We start from the raw sequence: 19,666 nt of genomic DNA on the forward strand, positions 1-19,666 counted from the left end.
ATGGTATCAGGTAAATAAGGTTAAAACATTTTACGTTTCTCCTGAGGCCTCATTTCAGCCTCCACGGCCTTTTTTACAATACACTCCCACCTCCCAAAGTAGGCTCAAAACTTTTTCAAGGTCACAGTCCCTCCTAGCACGACTAGGCTACCAATAGACGGTCCAATATTCCGGCTTCTTAGCGACTTATTGGACAAATCCCCGTTTGACCATAATACTAATTTAGTCATGAAATCTACCATTTTTTTGGCTTTCTACAGTTTCCTCAGACCTAGTTCACCGTGATACATCAAGGAGACACAGTACGATGCCTCAAACTTTCTCACTTAAAGAAAGTAGACGACCATTTTCTACTCTCTTTGCCTTCTACCAAAACTAATCACTCTGCCTATCCCACTATCATTCCCCTCTTCCCTACCGAGAATTTGTGGTGCCCTGTACATGTTCTGGATATGCTCCTGGTTTCTCACCTCACGCACTTACCAGATACTCCACTACTTCTACTCCAAGGACAACCACTCACCACAGCTAAATTTATGTCACACATCAGAATTCTATTGTCAAGGTTAGGCTACAACCCAGCTTCCTTCTCTGGTCACTCATTTCGCATCGGCGCAGCATCATCAGCTTCAAGCACTAACACTCCGGTACACATCATTAGGAGGCTGGGACGCTGGAAATCCTCAATATACAACTCCTACATCCCTCGACCAGAAAGGGAGCTCAGGCAGACTTTCAGAAATCTCGCAGTTTAAACTTGCAATAAAGTGTGTTTACTTTGAATTCCTTTTTGCCCTCTTATTTACAGGCCTACTCGTACGTTGGTTTCGGCACACCTCAACCAACTTTGCTTCTCCTCTACATTCCATTAACATAATAGAGATTCCGAGCACAAGTTGGAAGGCCATTTGGTCTGAATTTGTGGGAGGAGATATGACCCTTTATAAACCCTACCCCCTACTTACCTTTGCCGTTCAAGCTGTTTTGACCCCACCCACCTACACCCTCCTTTACACATTTCTCTTTGTGGGCCCTCTTTTTTTTTTTTTACAGGCCTACTCGTACGTTGGTTTCGGCACACCTCAACCAACTTTGCTTCTCCTCTACATTCCATTAACATAATAGAGATTCCGAGCACAAATATATATATACATATATATATTTATTTTTAATATATATCAGATACTTGGCCATTTATATCCCAATCCAGTTATGTCTTGGCACAGCCAGGGCACACAATGCATTAGAGGGGAAATAACATTGTTCTTCACATCAGCATACCATGTTCAATGACAGAAAATGGTAGAATTTGTATCAGTTAATGATAGTGAGACAAGATATAGGCGCTTAGTTGGAGAACTAAATACAGGAATGTGAATTTCTATATCTAAAGATCCACTAAAGTAACTTAGATCACTTCATCTCATATGGCAGAAAAGCCAATGTTTTCCTTAAACAGTTAAACACAGGTTCAGTGGCTGTTACACTAAAAGTGCTTCCCCTGCACTGACCAAGTAAAACTTGATGAAGCCCCCACAGGAAACCAGTTAATAAATGCCAGCCATGCATGCATATTAGGTCCCCAATGTTCCTCTATGAGGAGCATTGGTTTACATGTTGCAGGGGGAGTTCATGCCTCTTCTATCACGTCGTGGGAGGTGGAGGTGTACTCAGTATCAAGGGAGCCTCAGCACTGTAAAAAGGTAAGTAAAAAACTTTATTTTCTAATTTTTATTGGACACTCTGGGTGGGAGGGACTATATAACTAGGGACAGATGGAACACTAAATCAGTGGCAGAACTACCTGAGGCAGCCCACTGGGTTACTTACTCTGGATAAGGGGCCAGTCAGGTGCTTTTTGACAGCACAAACGGACCCTTTTAGATGTGAAGCCGAGGTTATGGGAGGAAGTAAGTATAAGTCACTTCATCCTAGCTTACCAATGAGCCTTGCAGGAGAGGGAGTAAGGGGAGGATCAGAGAGGAGGGAGAGCATGGACCAGAAGCTGATGAGTTTACCAAGAGAGGCAGTACAGGTTGAGAAGAGTAGAGGACCAAGGACAGAACCTTGGGGAACACCAACAGAGAGGGGTAGCGGAGAAGAGTAAGAGCTAGAGAAAGGAAAACTGAAAGAGCGGTAGGAGAGATGGGAGAGGAACCAGGGAAGAGGAGAGTCTCGTAGACTGAGACATCTCATAAATAAAGTCTTGTAGACCATGTGTGTATGTGGCAGTGTCAGGGCCGGCGCGTCCATAAGGCGGCACAGGCGGCCGCCTTAGGGCGCACGGGCTCTGGGGGCGCAAAATTTCAGTGAAGCTCTCCCTCCTGCCAGCCACCATCTCGGCCCCCGGCGCGGCTGTGCTGTGCGGAGACCAGACGCGGCGAGGGAGCTCTAATCTCACCGCTCTGCTCCCTCGCGCGCTGTCTGCTGATTACCGCGGGAGCCGAAATATGACGTCATATTCCGGCTCCCGCGGTATCAGCAGACAGCGTGCAAGGGAGCAGAGCGGTGAGATTAGAGCTCCATTGCCGCGTCTGATCTCCGCACAGCACAGCCGCACGGCGCTCAGCAGGACCCCAGGGAAGGATGCATCATCCACACCAGCTCTCCAGGTAAGGAGGCTGGGTGGAAAATGTATATTTATTAAAATAATTAGTGAATGTATGTGATGTGTGTCTGTGAGTGTCTGTGTGTGTGTCTGTGATTGACAGTGTGTGTGTCTGTGATTGACAGTGTGTGTGTCTGTGATTGACAGTGTGTGTGTCTGTGAGTGTCTGTGTGTGTCTGTGAGTGACAGTGTGTGTGTCTGTGAGTGACAGTGTGTGTGTCTGTGAGTGTGTCTGTGAGTGACAGTGTGTGTGTCTGTGAGTGTATTTGTGTGTGTCTGTGAGTGTCTGTGTCTGTGAGTGACAGTGTGTGTGTCTGTGAGTGTCTGTGTGTGTGTATGTGAGTGACCGTGTGTGTGTCTGTGAGTGTCTGTGTGTGTGTGTGTGTGTGTCTGTGAGTGACAGTGTGTGTCTGTGAGTGTCTGTGTGTGTGTCTGTGAGTGACAGCGTGTGTGTCTGTGAGTGTCTGTGTGTGTGTCTGTGAGTGACAGCGTGTGCGTCTGTGAGTGACAGCGTGTGCGTCTGTGAGTGACAGCGTGTGCGTCTGTGAGTGACAGCGTGTGCGTCTGTGAGTGACAGTGTGTGCGTCTGTGAGTGACAGAGTGTGCGTCTGTGAGTGACAGCGTGCGTCTATGAGTGACAGCGTGTGTGAGTGAGTGCGTCTGTGTGTGTGCATGTGAGTTTAGGAGTGTGTCTGTCAGTGTATGATGAGTGTGTTTGTCAGTGTATGAGTGTGTGTCTGTCAAGTCAGTGAGAGTATGTTTGTCATTGAGTATGTGTGTGACTATCCGTGTGTCTGTCAATGAGTGTCAATGAGTCTGTGTCTGTCAGTGACGTATGTGTGTTTGTCATTGAGCGTGTGACTGTCAGTGTGTACAGAGTGTAGCGGAGCAGAGTGCAGTACAGGAGCTTCTGTTTCCTGTACCTGGCCAGACTGACAGGAGGTGCTCACAGAGAGAGCACTCCCTGTCAGTTCGGCCGGGTACAGAAAACTGAAGCTCCTTTAGGGGATCTGCTCCGCTAGGCAATGCAACAATAGAGGTAGAAGGCACACCAGGAAGGGGAGTGTAACCACTAATGGGGTGTGGGGTGCACCAAGGGACAGGGAGGGAATGGGAGAGAAACACCAAGAGACAGGGAAAAGAGGGGGGAGGGGAGAAGAACACTAAGGGGCAGGAAGGGACCACTATTGGTCGGGGAGGGGAGCGGGGCTGGTTAAGAGGCACATAGGTGAAGATGTTTTTTTTGGGGGGGCGGAAAAATGCATCTTCGCCTATGTACCTAAAAATCCAAGCACCGGCCCTGGGCAGTGTTTGTATCTGTGTGTGTTTCAGTGTGTATGTGCATATCTGCATACATCCAGCAATCAAACACCAACTCTATATACAAGCACATTCAAACACAAACACAAGTACACCACTGCTTTTATATCGCAACAGTACATACAAACACACAACTGCATTCGAATGCCCACATTACACACAAATACATGCATACACACACAAAAACATAATTACATGCTAACACAAATACTTCTCACAAATACAGCTTTGCAAGGAAGGGCACATGGTGATCCCCAACTGGCAATTGTGGGAGTTGTATGGGGATCTACATTTTAGCCGTGCTTGCACTAGAGGTCCCTGCAAAAATTCTTGCACTAGGTCCCTCTCTCTTCTAAAACATTAGAAATTGGGGTGATTTATGGGCGGGCAGTGTGTGACGTCGGAGCGCACGTAAGCCGCGATCCCGCGGACCAGGAAGTAGGGTAATGCAGCAGCCGGAGCAATCAGGGCGGTGAGAGCGCCGGGACGCTGGAACGCCGAGAATCTGAAAGTAGCGTGGCACAAGCTGCAGGCTGAGCGGCGGAGCAGCTCTTACTAACCTGCCGAGAGACTAAGGTCGGTACACCGACACCCAGTTTATCTGCTAAGGACGGCCGTGGATCCTGTGAGCTGCTGCGGAGGAATGAGGCAACATAGATGCAACATAGATGCAACATTGTGACGCTGTAGCTGAGGTATCCACCTGCCCACCTGTCATCTCTTCCTCCGAGAAATCCTCTACAGGTTTGCCGTAAGTTTTGCTAAAAACTCTATAGAGATACAAATTAAAGCTGTAACTCTTGGGCACTCACCTGTCACTGATCCTCACCCCCCCCTGAAGTTCCTCATCTTGTTCAAAACGGGTCTATTACCGGGCTGTTTCTGCTGCTCACGCCGAGTGCGATAAGTATATACCTACAGTTTGATGGTACTTGTGTATATATATAGAAGAACGACTTCGCCAGAGTAACATTCTCTCAGCGTATACGAATTAACCATTTAATTAATTAACCTCCGTGGATAAAAACCGTATTTGGTCTCCTGCTTGCCACCAAACCTCTACTCCACATCCACATTTACATCTGAGAAATCAGAGCTAATTTAAAGGGGCAGCTAACTGCAGCTAACTGGTGCTGCAGTGGAGAGGAAAGACTTTTGCTTCTTTTTTTTTTTTTTTTCTCTCCTTACTCCATATTTTGATAAACAAGAGACAAACAAGAGATAACTTAAAGGGACATACCCGGTATATTCTGATAAATAAGAGATAAATTAAAGGGATATACACGGTATAGCAACTTGGAAAGGAACACTCGCTAAAACCGACATAGGAAATACCCATTAGCAGCAAATTCCAGCGGAACATAAAGTCTAAACTGGAAGTCCAGCACATATGCCTGCAAAAAAAGATAAAGATAAAGATAAAGTCCAAAACATGGACAAAAAGAAGGCAACAATAGGCACATTTTATTCACCTAAAGTGCCTAGCACAGACCTAGAGAGGCAACGCAAGTCCCTACCGCTAGAAAACGCTCAGCTCTCCGTCCTCCAAATATCAAACATATCAGAGGACGACTCACTACATCTGTCAAAAAACTCGCAGGGATTGACACAACAACTGCTAACTCAAATGTTAGACAACTTATACAAAAAGATTCAAGCGGATATTGAAAACAACTCTAAAGAGGTTAGAGCAGAAATTGCTACTCTCTCAGAAAAACTTACTAATCAGGCAATTATATTACAAAAAATCCAAGAGGAATACGAACAAATTAAAACATCGAATATACAGCTAGAAAAGAGATTGCAGGACACTGAGAAGAAACTGACGGACTTAGAAGATCGTTCCAGGAGAAACAACGTAAGAGTCAGAGGTATACCGGAATCAATCTCACAAGAAGAATTATACTCGCACTTGATCAGTCTATTCTCTAAAATACTACCTAGACAGACGCTGGGCCCCGAGACCTTGGAAAGATTCCACAGGCTGGCTAGACCTAATGGAACCGACAAATCCTACCCAAGAGATGTCATGGTCTGTTTCTCGAGTTTTTGGATGAAAAACCAAATAATGCAGAAGATACGGAACGGGATCCTTGACACGGAAGAATGGAGCCATTTAAAAGTTTATCAGGACCTATCTCAGAAGACAAGACAAGCAAGAAGAACCTTTTCTGAAGAAACGGTTATCCTCAGGAACAAGGACATAAGATACAAATGGCTGTTTCCGACGGCAATTATGGTCTTCTTCAAGGATAAACCATATACTTTCAGAGACAACTTGGCACTAAAACAGAAGATGATAAGTTTGGAACTCATCCCTTAGTCAAATCAAATTCTCCCCTCTCCTTTTTTTTTTTTTTTTTTTTTTTCACTAGAAAAGGTTTTAAAAGGTTTTTTGGCACGGTGTAGGAGTCACCCACTCAGGCATACAATGCATATAAATAAAGAAGTCTATATAATTATAGACTGTCATACAGCACATATAGAGTAACAAAGGTAGATTTGTATATATACTCACGTAAGGGAATATGAGCATAAAGTATAAGTCACACTTAATCAATAGCATAAAGTATAAGTTACACTTATCGTTACACCCTAAAATGTATATGTGTAGAAAGGAATGAATGAAGGGAGTCTCACAATCGACACAAGTTAATGATGATTTGTATATATAGCAATATAAGAGATATGAATATAAAATATAAGCTACACTTATAAACACACTATAAAACGTATATGAATAGCAAGGAATGAACGAAACGAGTTTCACAATTGACACAAGTATGATGATTTGTATATAGAGTAATATAAGGGATAATGAGTATAAAGCATAAGCTACACTTATGGACACATTATAAAATGAATATGTATAGAATGGAATGATTGATGCGTATATGTATAGAAAGGAACGAATGAGCGAGTTTCACAATGGATAAAAGCTCTCAATTATATAAAAGGAGGAGAAGGGAGATTATAGATCAAGACAAGAGCCAGGGAAAGGAGTATTAGAAGACAAAACAGGAGGATAGAATTGCTTGAGGAAATACAAAGAAAAAAAGAGAAAGAAGAGGGGAAGGAAAGGGAAAGAAAGAAAAAGAAAGAGAAAAAGGGGGAAAAAAGGGAAGAAAAAAGGGAGAAAAGGAAAAGAAAAGAAGAGGAAGGGAAAGAAAGGGGAAAAAGAAAGAAGGAAAAAAAAAAAAAGGGGAAAGAAAGGGGAAGATATATAATAGAGGGGGGACAGATTTCGTGCAGGATAATAACGAAAGAATACAACTATGCCTCCAGAGATAGACTTGATAAAAAGAAAGGGAAAGGGAAAAGAAAAGGAGAAGGTAGAAAAAGGGAAGGAGAAGGGAAGGGGATGGAAGGAAGCAGATAAAAGAGAAGAGAAAGAGGGAAAAGAAGGGCAGAACAATATGAAGGTCAGAGGGACCATAACAAAGAACAAAAGGCCCACTCTCCTGGTCCAGGGTCCTGCGACGGCAGCAGGGTTAAATATGAAGACTACCCAGAGTACTTCATATTATGGTTTGAATGAGGCATTAGAAAGTTGGAGTTCCACTATGGGGTCCAAATCTATAGGACCGACCGGTGGGAGTATGAATGAGGTTGTGTGTCGGATACTACGTGAGGGGAGGATAGAGGGGTGGAGGGTGTGGGGTGAGCTGCGGTAATATGTCATTAAATATACTAACTATTAACGCAAGGGGCTTAAACTCAGGTCAGAAAAGAGGATATCTGTATAAATTACTGTCTGATAATAAAACAGATATTGGTTTCGTCCAAGAAACTCACTGGTCTAACTTAAAGCCCAAACTATGGAACTATAAAAAATTCCCAGTGGTTCATAGATCCAACCTGGTGGGAAAGGGCAAGAAAAGAGGGGTGGCAATCTTTTTTTCAGATAGATTAAAATACGAGCTGATACACGAGGAGACCGACCCGGGTGGTAGGTTCCTTATAGTGATTGTTCGTATTAATGATATTTTGTATACCCTGGTAAACGTCTACGCTCCAAACCAATCCCCATATAGGTTTTTGGGAAATCTGATGCAAAAGATTGACCGCGTGTCGTCCGGTAGCTTAATTATAGGGGGGGATTTTAACTGCACTATAGATGATAAAACAGACAGGAATAGAAGCAAGTCCGCTTACATAGATGGTAAGCAAAGAACAGGCTTATCAAAGATGCAGACTATTATGGCAAAAAACTGTTTATATGATGCCTGGAGAACGTCTAATCCAGACGCAAGAGATTACACGTTTTTTTCACACGTTCACCAGACATATACTAGAATTGATTATTATTTGGTAAAACCTGAAATCCTGGAGCGAGTTAAGAAAGTGTCAATTGGACCAATAACATGGTCCGACCATGCCCCTGTAAGTTTAGTCATAAAAAACAACCCTGAATATAAACCTAGAGATAAATGGAGACTTAATGAAAATCTATTAAAATCAGAAATCAGTGTAGACGCATTACGTACTCAATCTAAAGAATTTTTTGAAAGTAACGACTCAGGGGACGTCTCCAATGCCATGCTATGGTGTACCTTTAAATCATATATTAGAGGATGCCTCATAAAAATGGGTGCTATTATAAAAAAACAGAAAGGAAAAGAGCTTAATGAGCTTTATATCGAGCTGGCAAAACAAGAACGTCTACACAAATTTACCATAGACCATAAAATCCTGGAGGGCATTAAAGAGATTAGGGGAAAAATATTAATTAGAACTCAAGAAAGGATTGACAAAGCCATGTTAACTCTAAAACAGAGATGGTATTACGGAAATAATAAAATAGGGAAAAGTCTTTCAAATAAATTAAAAAACAAAAATAAACTTCAATCTATAAATTATATAACCGTTGGAAGCAAAAAAATGATCTCTCCAACTCAAATTGCTAAAGCATTCGAAGACTATTATAAAAACTTATATAATATAAAATTTGACGAGCCATCCGAGGGTGAAACAAAACAGTTTTTGGAGAAATTGAGTTTACCAACCATATCAAGGGAGAAATTAAGCCAACTTAATGCTCCCTTTTCCATTCAGGAGATTAGCAATACCATTAAAGCTTTAACAGCAGGTAAAGCACCAGGCCCAGATGGCTTTTCTTTAATTTTTTATAAAAAACTAAGCGGCATAATCTCTCCATATTTACTAAGAACATTTGAAGATCTCGCTAACCATAAAGCCATCCCAACGGAACTATTCCAGGCCACTATCATACCAATCCCTAAGTCAGATAAGGACCCTACGTACACTTCAAACTACAGACCAATTTCTCTTATAAATCTAGATATTAAGATATACTCAAGAATTCTGGCTGACAGATTAAAACAAATTATACCTAATATTGTACACATAGATCAGAGTGGATTTGTAGAGGGCAGGGGCACATCTGATAATATTAGGAAACTACTGAATGTCCTATACCATGCAGATCAAAGTTTGTCTCCCTTTGCGGTGGTTACCCTCGATGCCGAGAAGGCCTTCGATCGGGTCAACTGGAAGTACATGGAAGAAGTACTGGGGGCCTTCGGCATCGAGGGTTTCTTTAAGGAGAGCACATTGGCGCTATATAAGGAACCGCAGGCAAAAGTATCAGGACATATGTTTCAATCAAATTGGTTCCCTATTAGAAATGGGACGCGACAGGGATGCCCTTTGGCACCCCTGCTATATATCCTGTCCATAGAACCGTTGGCACCCGCGATCAGACAGAATGAAGACATCAGCGGGTTAAAGGTGAATAAGATCGAGAATAAAATTGCACTATATGCAGATGATGTCCTACTGACCCTGGCAGATCCTACTAGATCTATCCCAGCCGTATTTCGGCTTATCAACGAATTTGGTACACACTCGGGTTATAAAATAAATATAAAGAAAACACAGATTTTGTTAAAAGGCCTGAGCGGACCAGGTCTAGATAAACTTAAAAAAGATTTTAAATGCGACTGGGAAACAAATAATATAAAATACTTAGGGGTAAAATTTTCTCTAGACTATAGAGAAACTGGAGAACTCAACTACACTGATATTTTCACCTATTTCAGGAACACCTTAAAAAATTGGCAGGGATTGGAACTCTCTTGGTTGGGTAGGATCGAAGCAGTAAACTTTTATCTCCTTCCTAAGTTGACATACCTATTTAGTAATCTCCCGCTGAGGGTGACATACCAGACGATACGCGGTCTCCAAAGGCAACTATCAAATTATATCTGGCAAGATAGGAGACCTAGAGTCTCACTGGAAATACTACAGAGAGACTGGATAGAAGGGGGGATCCGTTTCCCAGATATACAGAAATCATATATGAATAATATGGTGGCACACCTAATTAAGTGTGACAACTACACAACGGCTAGACCAAAATGGTTAGACATTGAGAAATCAGACCTTGGTGGTTTGGAACCTTTATCACTTTGGTGGTGCGACAGTGAACTTCTAAAAAATATAAGTTCTAGCAACCCAATGAATAATACAATGATTTACACCGTAAAGCACTTGAAAAAGAAATATGGAACAAAACATATATCATTAAACGCCCCACTAACAATCCTAAAATTCTATATAAAGGACATAAATATACAAGAATGGGAAAACGGTGGCGTAGAAAGAATAGCGGAACTTTTAAATAACAATAAAATGCTGCCATTCCCAACACTACAATCTAAATATAATCTCCCAGCGAAGGAAATTTTTAATTATTTAAGAATAAAATCCTTCACTATGGGGAAGGACTTGTCGGAAAGCTCCCCAATGGACCAATTTGTAGCATCTCATTATAAAAAAAAAATCGCTTCCAGATACAATCAATTCGCAAGAAGCCAAAGACAAATAGACAAAGCGCCAGCAATGTATAAATGGGAGCAAGAACTTGATTTTTCATCCTCAGTGGAGGATTGGCTGTTGGGCCTACAAGCAGTAAAAAGATACATACACGGGGTGAATATACAGGAAGTGTACTTTAAACTAGTATACCGTTGGTACCTGGTCCCTACTCGTCTTCACAGATTTCAACCCACACTCCTACCAGATTGCTGGAGATGCGGTAGGGAGCTGGGTTCATTCTCCCACATCTGGTGGGACTGTGAGGAGCTGAAACCAGTGAAATCAATCGTAGTGGAACTGGCAGACTCTATGTTTGACGTTCGGACTGAGATTACCCCTCAAATGTTCCTGTTCCACTTAGACCTTCCAAAAAGCAATACAAAAGTAAAAATCCTTTGGATTCACATTTGTATGGCAATAAAAATAGTTATGGCCAGGAACTGGAGACAAATGGGCGGGTTAAAATGGCAGGAGATATGTATACAAATGGAATACCAACGCAACATGGAAGCTGGGATAGCCAAGATATCTAGAGAAAAATATAATGAAGTCTGGGCCCCTTGGGTTAGATTTATCAACCGCAATATAACCCCCCCCCCCCCCCCCACAGAGATAGCTATCCGTAGATGAGAGAATGGGCAGGAGGTATGGTTAAGGTTATGGAGATATGTATGTCTGTATGAATGTAAGGATGTAAGATGCAAGATACAGCAGAATACTGTTCAATGAAGATGCTTACTAATGCAAGGTTTGACTGGTACTTATAATTATTATTTATTTGCCATTGGAAAATAATTTCTTGTACCGTGTTTAAAAACTATACAGTTGTAAGCTGTGTCGTCACTTGAATGAATTTGTTTTAAAAAAAAATGAAAATAAAGATTTATATATATAAAAAAAAAAAACATTAGAAATTAATGTTTGTATTCATTACACTTTAGTGTTCCTTTAACTTTATTTACCAAACCTCACAATAACATATATGTTCCATATATGGAATAATTAAACAGTACTTCTTCAGAATGTTCATACTGCAATTTCCGATGAAATGTTAATGTATTTAAATATTTTTGGGCTTCAACCAGTGTGTTGTTGTGATAAGATGACAGTTGGCTCATAAAAAAGAGTTGTAAATAAATCTAAATCTTGCATGGGTTTGTGAGTTTTTTTTATTTTTGCCAACATTTTCTAGGTTGATTGTCAAGTCATTAAATTACTCTTCAGATAACATACCATGTGAGGCAGATAAAGTAAATTAATTAATAATGTATGAAGGCTACATGACCTTTAATAAACATGTTATGAGCAGGACTCTGGGAATGGTAAGATTACCCAAAGGTATTTTTAGATATTTAGATAATGAATAACATGTATGCTAATTTAATTATAAGCTTTTCTCCACATGAAGTCTATAAAACGATGAGCAAAATGAGAAAATGACTGGACACTCATTGACATGTTATTAAATAGTAGTTTTTTTGATCAGTTAACCATAGTTCACTTATTGTTTTTATTTCTAAACATGTCTGAAAGCACATCTATGACAGTGAACATTTTCTGTTATATATGAAACAAAATAAAGATTGGGAGTAATTGACTAAAAAATGTAACCACATAATTTAAGGAAAATTCATGTGGGCAATTCAGATGTAGATTCAAAATTTGTTCCTGAATATGTACATTTAGGACTGTTAACAAATAAAATAAAAAATCTCTATAATATTTGTAATATCTATAAGAAATATTCACTCATAGTGAAACATAGAAACATAGAAACATAACATTTATCGGCAGATAAGAACCATTCGGCCCATCTAGTCTGCCCAATTTTCTAGATATTTTCATTAGTCCCTGGCCTTATCTTATATCTAGGATAGCCTTATGCCTATCCCACGCATGCTTAAACTCCTTTACTGTGTTAACCTCTACCACTTCAGCTGGAAGGCTATTCCATGCATCCACTACCTCCTTCCCCGTTTTTACTGACTGTGCTATTTTCTCTTCTGTGTGTGATTTGGAAGCTATTATAACTTGCTTAGCCTAATCTTATAGATCTGTCTATTTTCCTCACTCTGTTTTTTTTTCAATATAATTACTAAATGCTAACTTGTAGTTTTTTTTACTATTTTGGCCACATCTGCTAAGTACCACAGTGGTTTCTTAATTCTTTTGCTTTTATTGACAAGCCTAATGCAATTTTCTGCTGCCTTCAGCAGTACAACTTTTAAATAATCCCATTTCTCTTGGACTCCATTTAAACCGCTCCAGTCTGATAATGACTCCTTTACACATATTCTAATTTTAGAAAAGTCTGTTTTTCTAAAGTGTAAAACTTTTGTTTTTGTGTGGTGTGACTTAGTCACTGTTCTTATATTAAACCACACTGACTGATGGTCACGGGATCCTAAACTTTCACCTACAGTAATATCGGGTACCAAATCTCCATTTGTTAACACTAAATCTGGTATGGCCTCTTTACGAGTTGGCTCCTCAACGTTTTGTTTTAGAGACAATCCCAGTAGAGAGTTTAGAATATGTGTGCTCCTGGCACAAGCAGCGATTTTTGTTTTCGAATTCACATCAGGAAGATTAAAGTCATCCATGATGATAACTTCCCCCTTCATTGTCCTTTTAGCTATTTCCTCAACTAGTAGATTATCTAACTCTTCTATTTGTCCTGGGGGCCTGTAAATCACACCTACACGAGTTACTGTGTGATTACCAAATTCTAACGTAACCCAAACAGACTCTTTTTTCGCCTCACAAACTTTTATTAGGCTAGATTTTATGCTATCCTTCACACACATGGCCATTCCTCCCACTTTCTTGCGTTGCCCTGTCTTTTCTATATAAAGAGTACCCTGGTATTGCTATGTCCCAGTCATTTTTCTCATTATACCATGTCTCAGTAACAGCGACTAAATCCACATTATCAGTTGCCATTATTGCCACAAGTTCATGGATCTTAGGAGGAGGTAGGATGGTGAGGTGAGACCACTAAGGGAGGGAGGGGGTGTGAGGAGAGGCCACTTAGGAAGCGAGTGGGGGGGAGGGGGGCAGTGAGGAGAAACCACTAAGGGAGGGAGGGGGTGGAGGAGAGACCACTAAGGAAGTGGAGGAGAGACCACTAGTGGAGGGCGGGGGGGTGAAGGAGAGACCTCTAGGAGAGGGGGGCTGAGAAGAGACCACTAAGGGTGAGTGAAGAGGAGAGACCACTAGGGGAGGAGGGGAGAGAGGAGAGACCACTAATGGAGAGTGGGGGAGAGGAGAGATGACTAATGGAAAGGGGGAGGGGGGAGAGAAGAGACCACTCGAGAGGGAGGGGCAGAGGAGAGCAGAGACCACTAAGGGGAACGGGGGAGAGGAGAGATCACTAATGGAAAGGGGGGAAGAAGAGGAGAGTACACAAAAGGGGGCAGGGTAGGAGAGAAGACACCACTGAGGGAGGGAGAGGAGAGACCACTAAAGGGGTGGGGGAGAGGAGAGACCACTATGGGGAGGAGAAGGAGGGAGGGGTGGTAGGGGGAGGAGAGACCACTAAGGGGCAGGGGGCAAGGGAGTGCTCTAAAGGACAGGAGGGGAGAGCAGTAAGAGACAGGAGGGGTGAAAGGCTTTTTAATGTGCAGCACTGGCATTAGTTCATATGGCAGATCATATGGGTGGGGAATTGTGATGTCACATGGGGGCGTGGAGGGTGGCACAATTTTCTTTTGTCTAGGGCAGCAAAAATCCGGTGTTATGCACAGGCAGAACTTCAGATAATGACAGTGTGGAAGCAACCTGCCATATATCATTGGCAAAAACACAAAAAACTTCCTTTACCTCTGAAACCTCATTGCAAGCCAAGTAATTTGTCCCAAGATGGACAAGTACATCCAATTCTCCTTCCTGCTTTGCTCACTTAACGATATTACAAATACCTCTCCTATCTCTGTGAGCAGTAGCTCCAGGAAGACATCTCACAAGACCACTATTATCCAGCTCCACATCTCTTATCATAGAATCCCCCAACAACAACTGCTTTCTATCAGGCCTCACCATAGTCTCCCAGCCAGTCTCCATAATACCATTATACTCTGTGCCTGTGCCTGTCTCCACAAAACCACTACGGAAGCTATATCTCCGCACGTCTACTGATTAAGGTGCATTCTGAGTAAAAACTTAATTCTTATTTTTTAATTACCAGTTTCCCACTGTTTTTGAAAAAAAAGAAATCACCAGTCACTAGGACATTGATTTATTCTATTCAGAGCTATTTTGGAAGCTGTTTGTGCCTCTTCTTATGAGCAAATTTTGGCTGTTTGGGGGTCTTTCATATTGTCCATATTGGTCTTCACTTTCAAGCCCATTTGGATCAATTCCCAATTTTTTTTTAATTTTTAATTTTATTTTGGAGGAAGGTGAATTTATGGCTGGATTCTATCACAGGATACATTTAACTCTGGTAACTGAATAGCAGTTGTAACATTTAACATCTATGCTAAACTTGCTATTCAATAACCAGAGGTATGCTTGTCCCTAGTAGTTAACACAACATGGGCCAACTTATTTTTAGAGCTTTGCATGTTACCCCCTTTGTGCTAATGATGTCTATGAAAATATAATGCTAGATAAAAACATATTTAGTAGATTAATGATCCAAATGCACATTTTTGATAATATAGAATTTACTTTACTGTTGTTTGTAAAAGGTTAATCATCTGAGGTAGTTCAGTAGGACGTGCACAATACTTAATTATTTTTTAAGTGAACTTGTCTTGGTCACAATCCTTACATCTTCTAGAATGTGAATCATAGAAAGCTACACACATACGGATTCTACATTAAAATACAAAAAAAAAAAGGAAAAAAGTCACACAATCGTACCAAATTGGCTTGTGAATACAGCTCTCAATGCTAATGACTTGGGAGATCTTGACCTCAACGGTTAAACATTATTGGAACACACAGCGCCAAAATGAGTAAGACGGCTTCCATCTGCTCAGACTCAGTGTTTCATGTCAGGGACGTCTTATTAACTTGTGCTGAATGGTTTTTATTTCACATTTTGTTTTTGTTTTTTAAGATGTTTTTATATAGAAAATGCTTTGTTGTGAATTACGACTCGGATGAGCCAGCAAAGCAGGGAAATTCCTGGAAGGCCATAGGACTCAATGAGATTTTTTCTCATGGTGTATACCAACAAAGTATAGTTGGGTCACTGAAAAAGTCATCCCCTAGTTCTCAAAAACAAATCTAATATATTTTGACTATGTAAACATTTTTGATATGTACTAGATAATCAACAAAGCATTCGATGGAACAATTACATTTCAGACATGTAATATGGTGATATCATTGGGGAGGATATTGAGATTGCTTTTTGTAAAACTAAAACCTACACCTATCCATTCTGTCAATCCATACTATACTATCGATTCTATATATTTATCAAACAAACTGGCGATGACTTTGTCATGCATGATGCACACTGTTGTGTGATGCATTTTCCGCAGTGCAGACAGAAAACAAAATCAAATCAGTCTACTTTTTTATTCAGTTGCCAGATTTGAGTCTGGTTGATAAACAGACCAGGCTATCCCATGGCCACCAACATGAATTTTAAAGGGATGCTAAAGGCGCCCAGACCACTTTATCTTAATGAAGTAATTTTGGTGCAGTTATCCTGTCTTTTTTAGCCCTGCAATCTAAATTATTGCTGTTTAATAGCCTATAGACAGCCACTGTAGCTTACAGTTTGATTTTGCAAAGAGAAGCATCTGATTGGATGAGCTCCATGCAAGTGCTTCTCATTCCAAATGATTCACTTTGAGAAGCATTAGATTGGGCGAGTAATCAACGCAGCGACTCCTGCCAGAAGACGTCTCAGAAGGGGAAGTGGGCGGCAGCACCTAGTGGACTGGGCATTGAAAAAAAGGTAAGTAAATCCCTTTTTTCCTTTTATTTTAATTCAATTTACGGAGCTCAGAAAACAAACTAGTGAGGAGAACACTATGCATGTTAATATTCCTAATGCTGTAGTGCTCCTTCAGTTGCAAATAACTAACACATTTTACATGACTTATCTTGAAGCTTTGACTCTAATCACTTGCTTTCTTGTAGGTGCCAGAAATTCAAGATTTTATTCTCTCCTGATTGCATAAGCAGTTGTGATTGTTCAAGGTTAGATGGTAATATGAATCATTTGCCTGAATTTCCAGTGAGTTTACCTTCAAACTCCGATTTCACTGAAAGCAATGAGTTTCACGTTGACATTACATATTCATAAATTACTATGTTGTTAGATTACCTGCACAGGAGTACTGAGGGTGGCTGTCTTCTACTGATCTGTAGCATAGCTCCCAAAATATCTCAGTAGAAGTAGACCAATAGACAGGGCTATTCAGAACATTCCAGGTTACGCAATTTTCACGTCATTTAGTACCAAATTACTTTTGTGCAATTTTTTTCATAAACACATGCATTATAATTTAAATTCTGTTGTTAGTTTGATTGGATGATATATAATATACACCAAACTATCTGAATTAAGTCCACATGGGGGTCTTGACTACCTAACAGGCACATGTGGGAGAAATGTTTTGGGCAATTTATCTCAAAATGAAACTGTCAGGCATTCCAATTAGCCCAACAGCTGGAAAAGGTACATCAACACATTTAATACACCTATCAAAGTCTGTGCTCTCTGCCCAAATTGGCACAGCGCATGGAATTCTTTGACGTAAGGGTCACGTGAGTGCCCGAGAACAAGAGGATGAAATATTGCAGCACACTTTGGTACTTAGAGCGAGCCCTTTATAAATAGCCGCTGCTATCTGAGAGAGCTATTTTCATACACTCACCCATCTGACACTATGCCCTCTGCGATTTCACACACCACTACAAAAAGGAGGATGAAAGTGAGGATCCAACGCAAGTTGTGTCCGGGGAAATGAAGCCACGTGCTGTGATGTATATGCACCTTCGAACTCTGACTTCCCCAGCCTAGAAATAAAAGAGAAAATAATTAAAGAACCCAAAGGCATGTAAATTATGTAAACATAATGTAAACATTAACAAATGCAACAAATAGGAAATACGTAGATGTAGAGGCCTGGTGAATTCAGGGATTGAATAGAATAAATAAATTGTCCTTTTAGTGGTTTATAAGCATTTGTTTTTTTTAATTGTTAAAAAGAAATATTAAGCTACTAGGATAATGGGAAATCTGAGAAAGAGGATTTTTTTGCTATTCACTGACATTGTTATACAATGTGTAATATGATTAATGATATGGTTTATGTAAGTCGGAAATTACATAAAGGGTTATTTGCAAAAAAGTGAAAATTCTAAGTGAATTTCATGTAGCCGAACTGGAAGCATAGTGGACTTGAAGAAGGTTTCCTGCTTGGGTATTTTAACCTTAAACGTGAAATTCACTTTAAAATCTCCACAATTTTAACTTTAGCAAATAACTCTGATAGTTACTTAAAACTGAAAAAAGACTTGCAGCCATCAAGTTCAGCCTTTTTGCTTGCCCTGTTTTATTTATTTTTGAACCACATTATGACTCAACATTTGTTTTTCTCTAATATGTTCTTCTTTTGTTTAAATCTACAGATTATTAAACCTTATGGCTTTTTCTCATTCCGGCATGGCTAATGTTAAATTTGTGCATATTTGGCTTCTGTCGTCGACATGCATAGTATGCGGGCAACAGACAAAAAAATGGCGGCAGCTCACCATAGCTTGTCTTCTGACACCACTGGAGGAGGGCTGCAGGAAGAACGTGGCCTCAGTGCTCGAAAGTAATTTTTAATTCTGTTTTTAATTTCTTTTGAAACGGACGGACCATGTCAGCTAGGACTACGCCAACCAAAAACATTGTTTTACTAAAATACTATTTTGTGGTTGGAGTAACCCTTTAATGTCAACTTCGAGATAGCTTACTAATGTAAAAGTGAATTTACTGAGATGCTAAATGTTGCTTTCCTTTAAATTTCTAGCATATCTCTTAAATAATTAATTTGACGGGGTTAAAATAAGCATTTTATTTCTATACATACAAATATGGAATGCCTTAAATTCACTCACCTATCTGATTCATTTACTATTTACTATATGACAGAAAAGCATCTTTATTGTCATCCAGATTATATTGACACGATTTAGTTACATTTCTCTCCGGCTCCATGAAAGGAAAGGGTAACTGTCAGCCGCAGGGGAGGAAAGGGGTCTCGTACATGCAGAAATGCCGAAAAAGAACTTGCCGGCATTGGCAAAGTACAAAGCCACCAATTACAGTCTCCAGGACAGCAAGACAATCTGGGGCTATATTGAAGAATCTAGGACAGTTAAGAGGTATACTTTTAGGAATATATTGCAGAAACTCCGCAAGGCCTAAAAAGATGATATTTTTTCCTTGTACTCTTTTTAAACATTCAAACTTAGCACCTGCATCTTCTTTATCTGTTTGACTTTGTATACTGCTACATTTTTTCCTGCTGTTACTCGGCTGCTTGACACCATCACACAGTGACTTGCCCGAGGAGAGCAGTTTGGGAATGTGTTAAAATGTCAATGGGCAATGACATGGAAATGGCAGCTTCTGAGTGACACTGACATACAATAATCACAAGAAAACAGACTGTGTTAAAGACATACTTTCATGGACGTTCAGGGTTTTAACTAAATCAGGAAAGTTGGGAACGGACAAGAGAATTGCAAAATGTAGGCCTCAAGAGCTGAGATTGAAAAATAGCCAGATTGGAGAATTTTTCAAATTTGACTATTTAGGCCTTAAACTAGGAATGGTATAATCGATTCCTGAAAATCCTCAGTTTAGTACATAATCATCCTATCCTACTTTCCAAAGCTGAGGAACATCAGTACTAAGACCAGTTATTTTTCATACATTCT

The 19,666-nt window shown here is 40.4% G+C and overlaps 1 protein-coding gene across 3 annotated transcripts in view; it reads right to left on the reverse strand.

Moving 5' to 3' along the window:
- ABCC8 (ATP binding cassette subfamily C member 8) overlaps nt 1-19,666 on the reverse strand; it is a 187,996-nt gene that overhangs the window by 150,818 nt on the left and 17,512 nt on the right. For all 3 annotated transcript variants that reach the window (XM_063437920.1, XM_063437919.1, XM_063437918.1), the window contains exon 2: nt 17,611-17,752. In XM_063437920.1, the coding sequence (XP_063293990.1) occupies nt 17,611-17,752 (142 nt within the window). The remainder of the gene's footprint in view (nt 1-17,610; nt 17,753-19,666) is intronic.

This window comes from Pelobates fuscus, chromosome 12, assembly GCF_036172605.1.
Source record: "Pelobates fuscus isolate aPelFus1 chromosome 12, aPelFus1.pri, whole genome shotgun sequence".
Taxonomy (NCBI): Eukaryota; Metazoa; Chordata; class Amphibia; order Anura; family Pelobatidae; genus Pelobates; species Pelobates fuscus.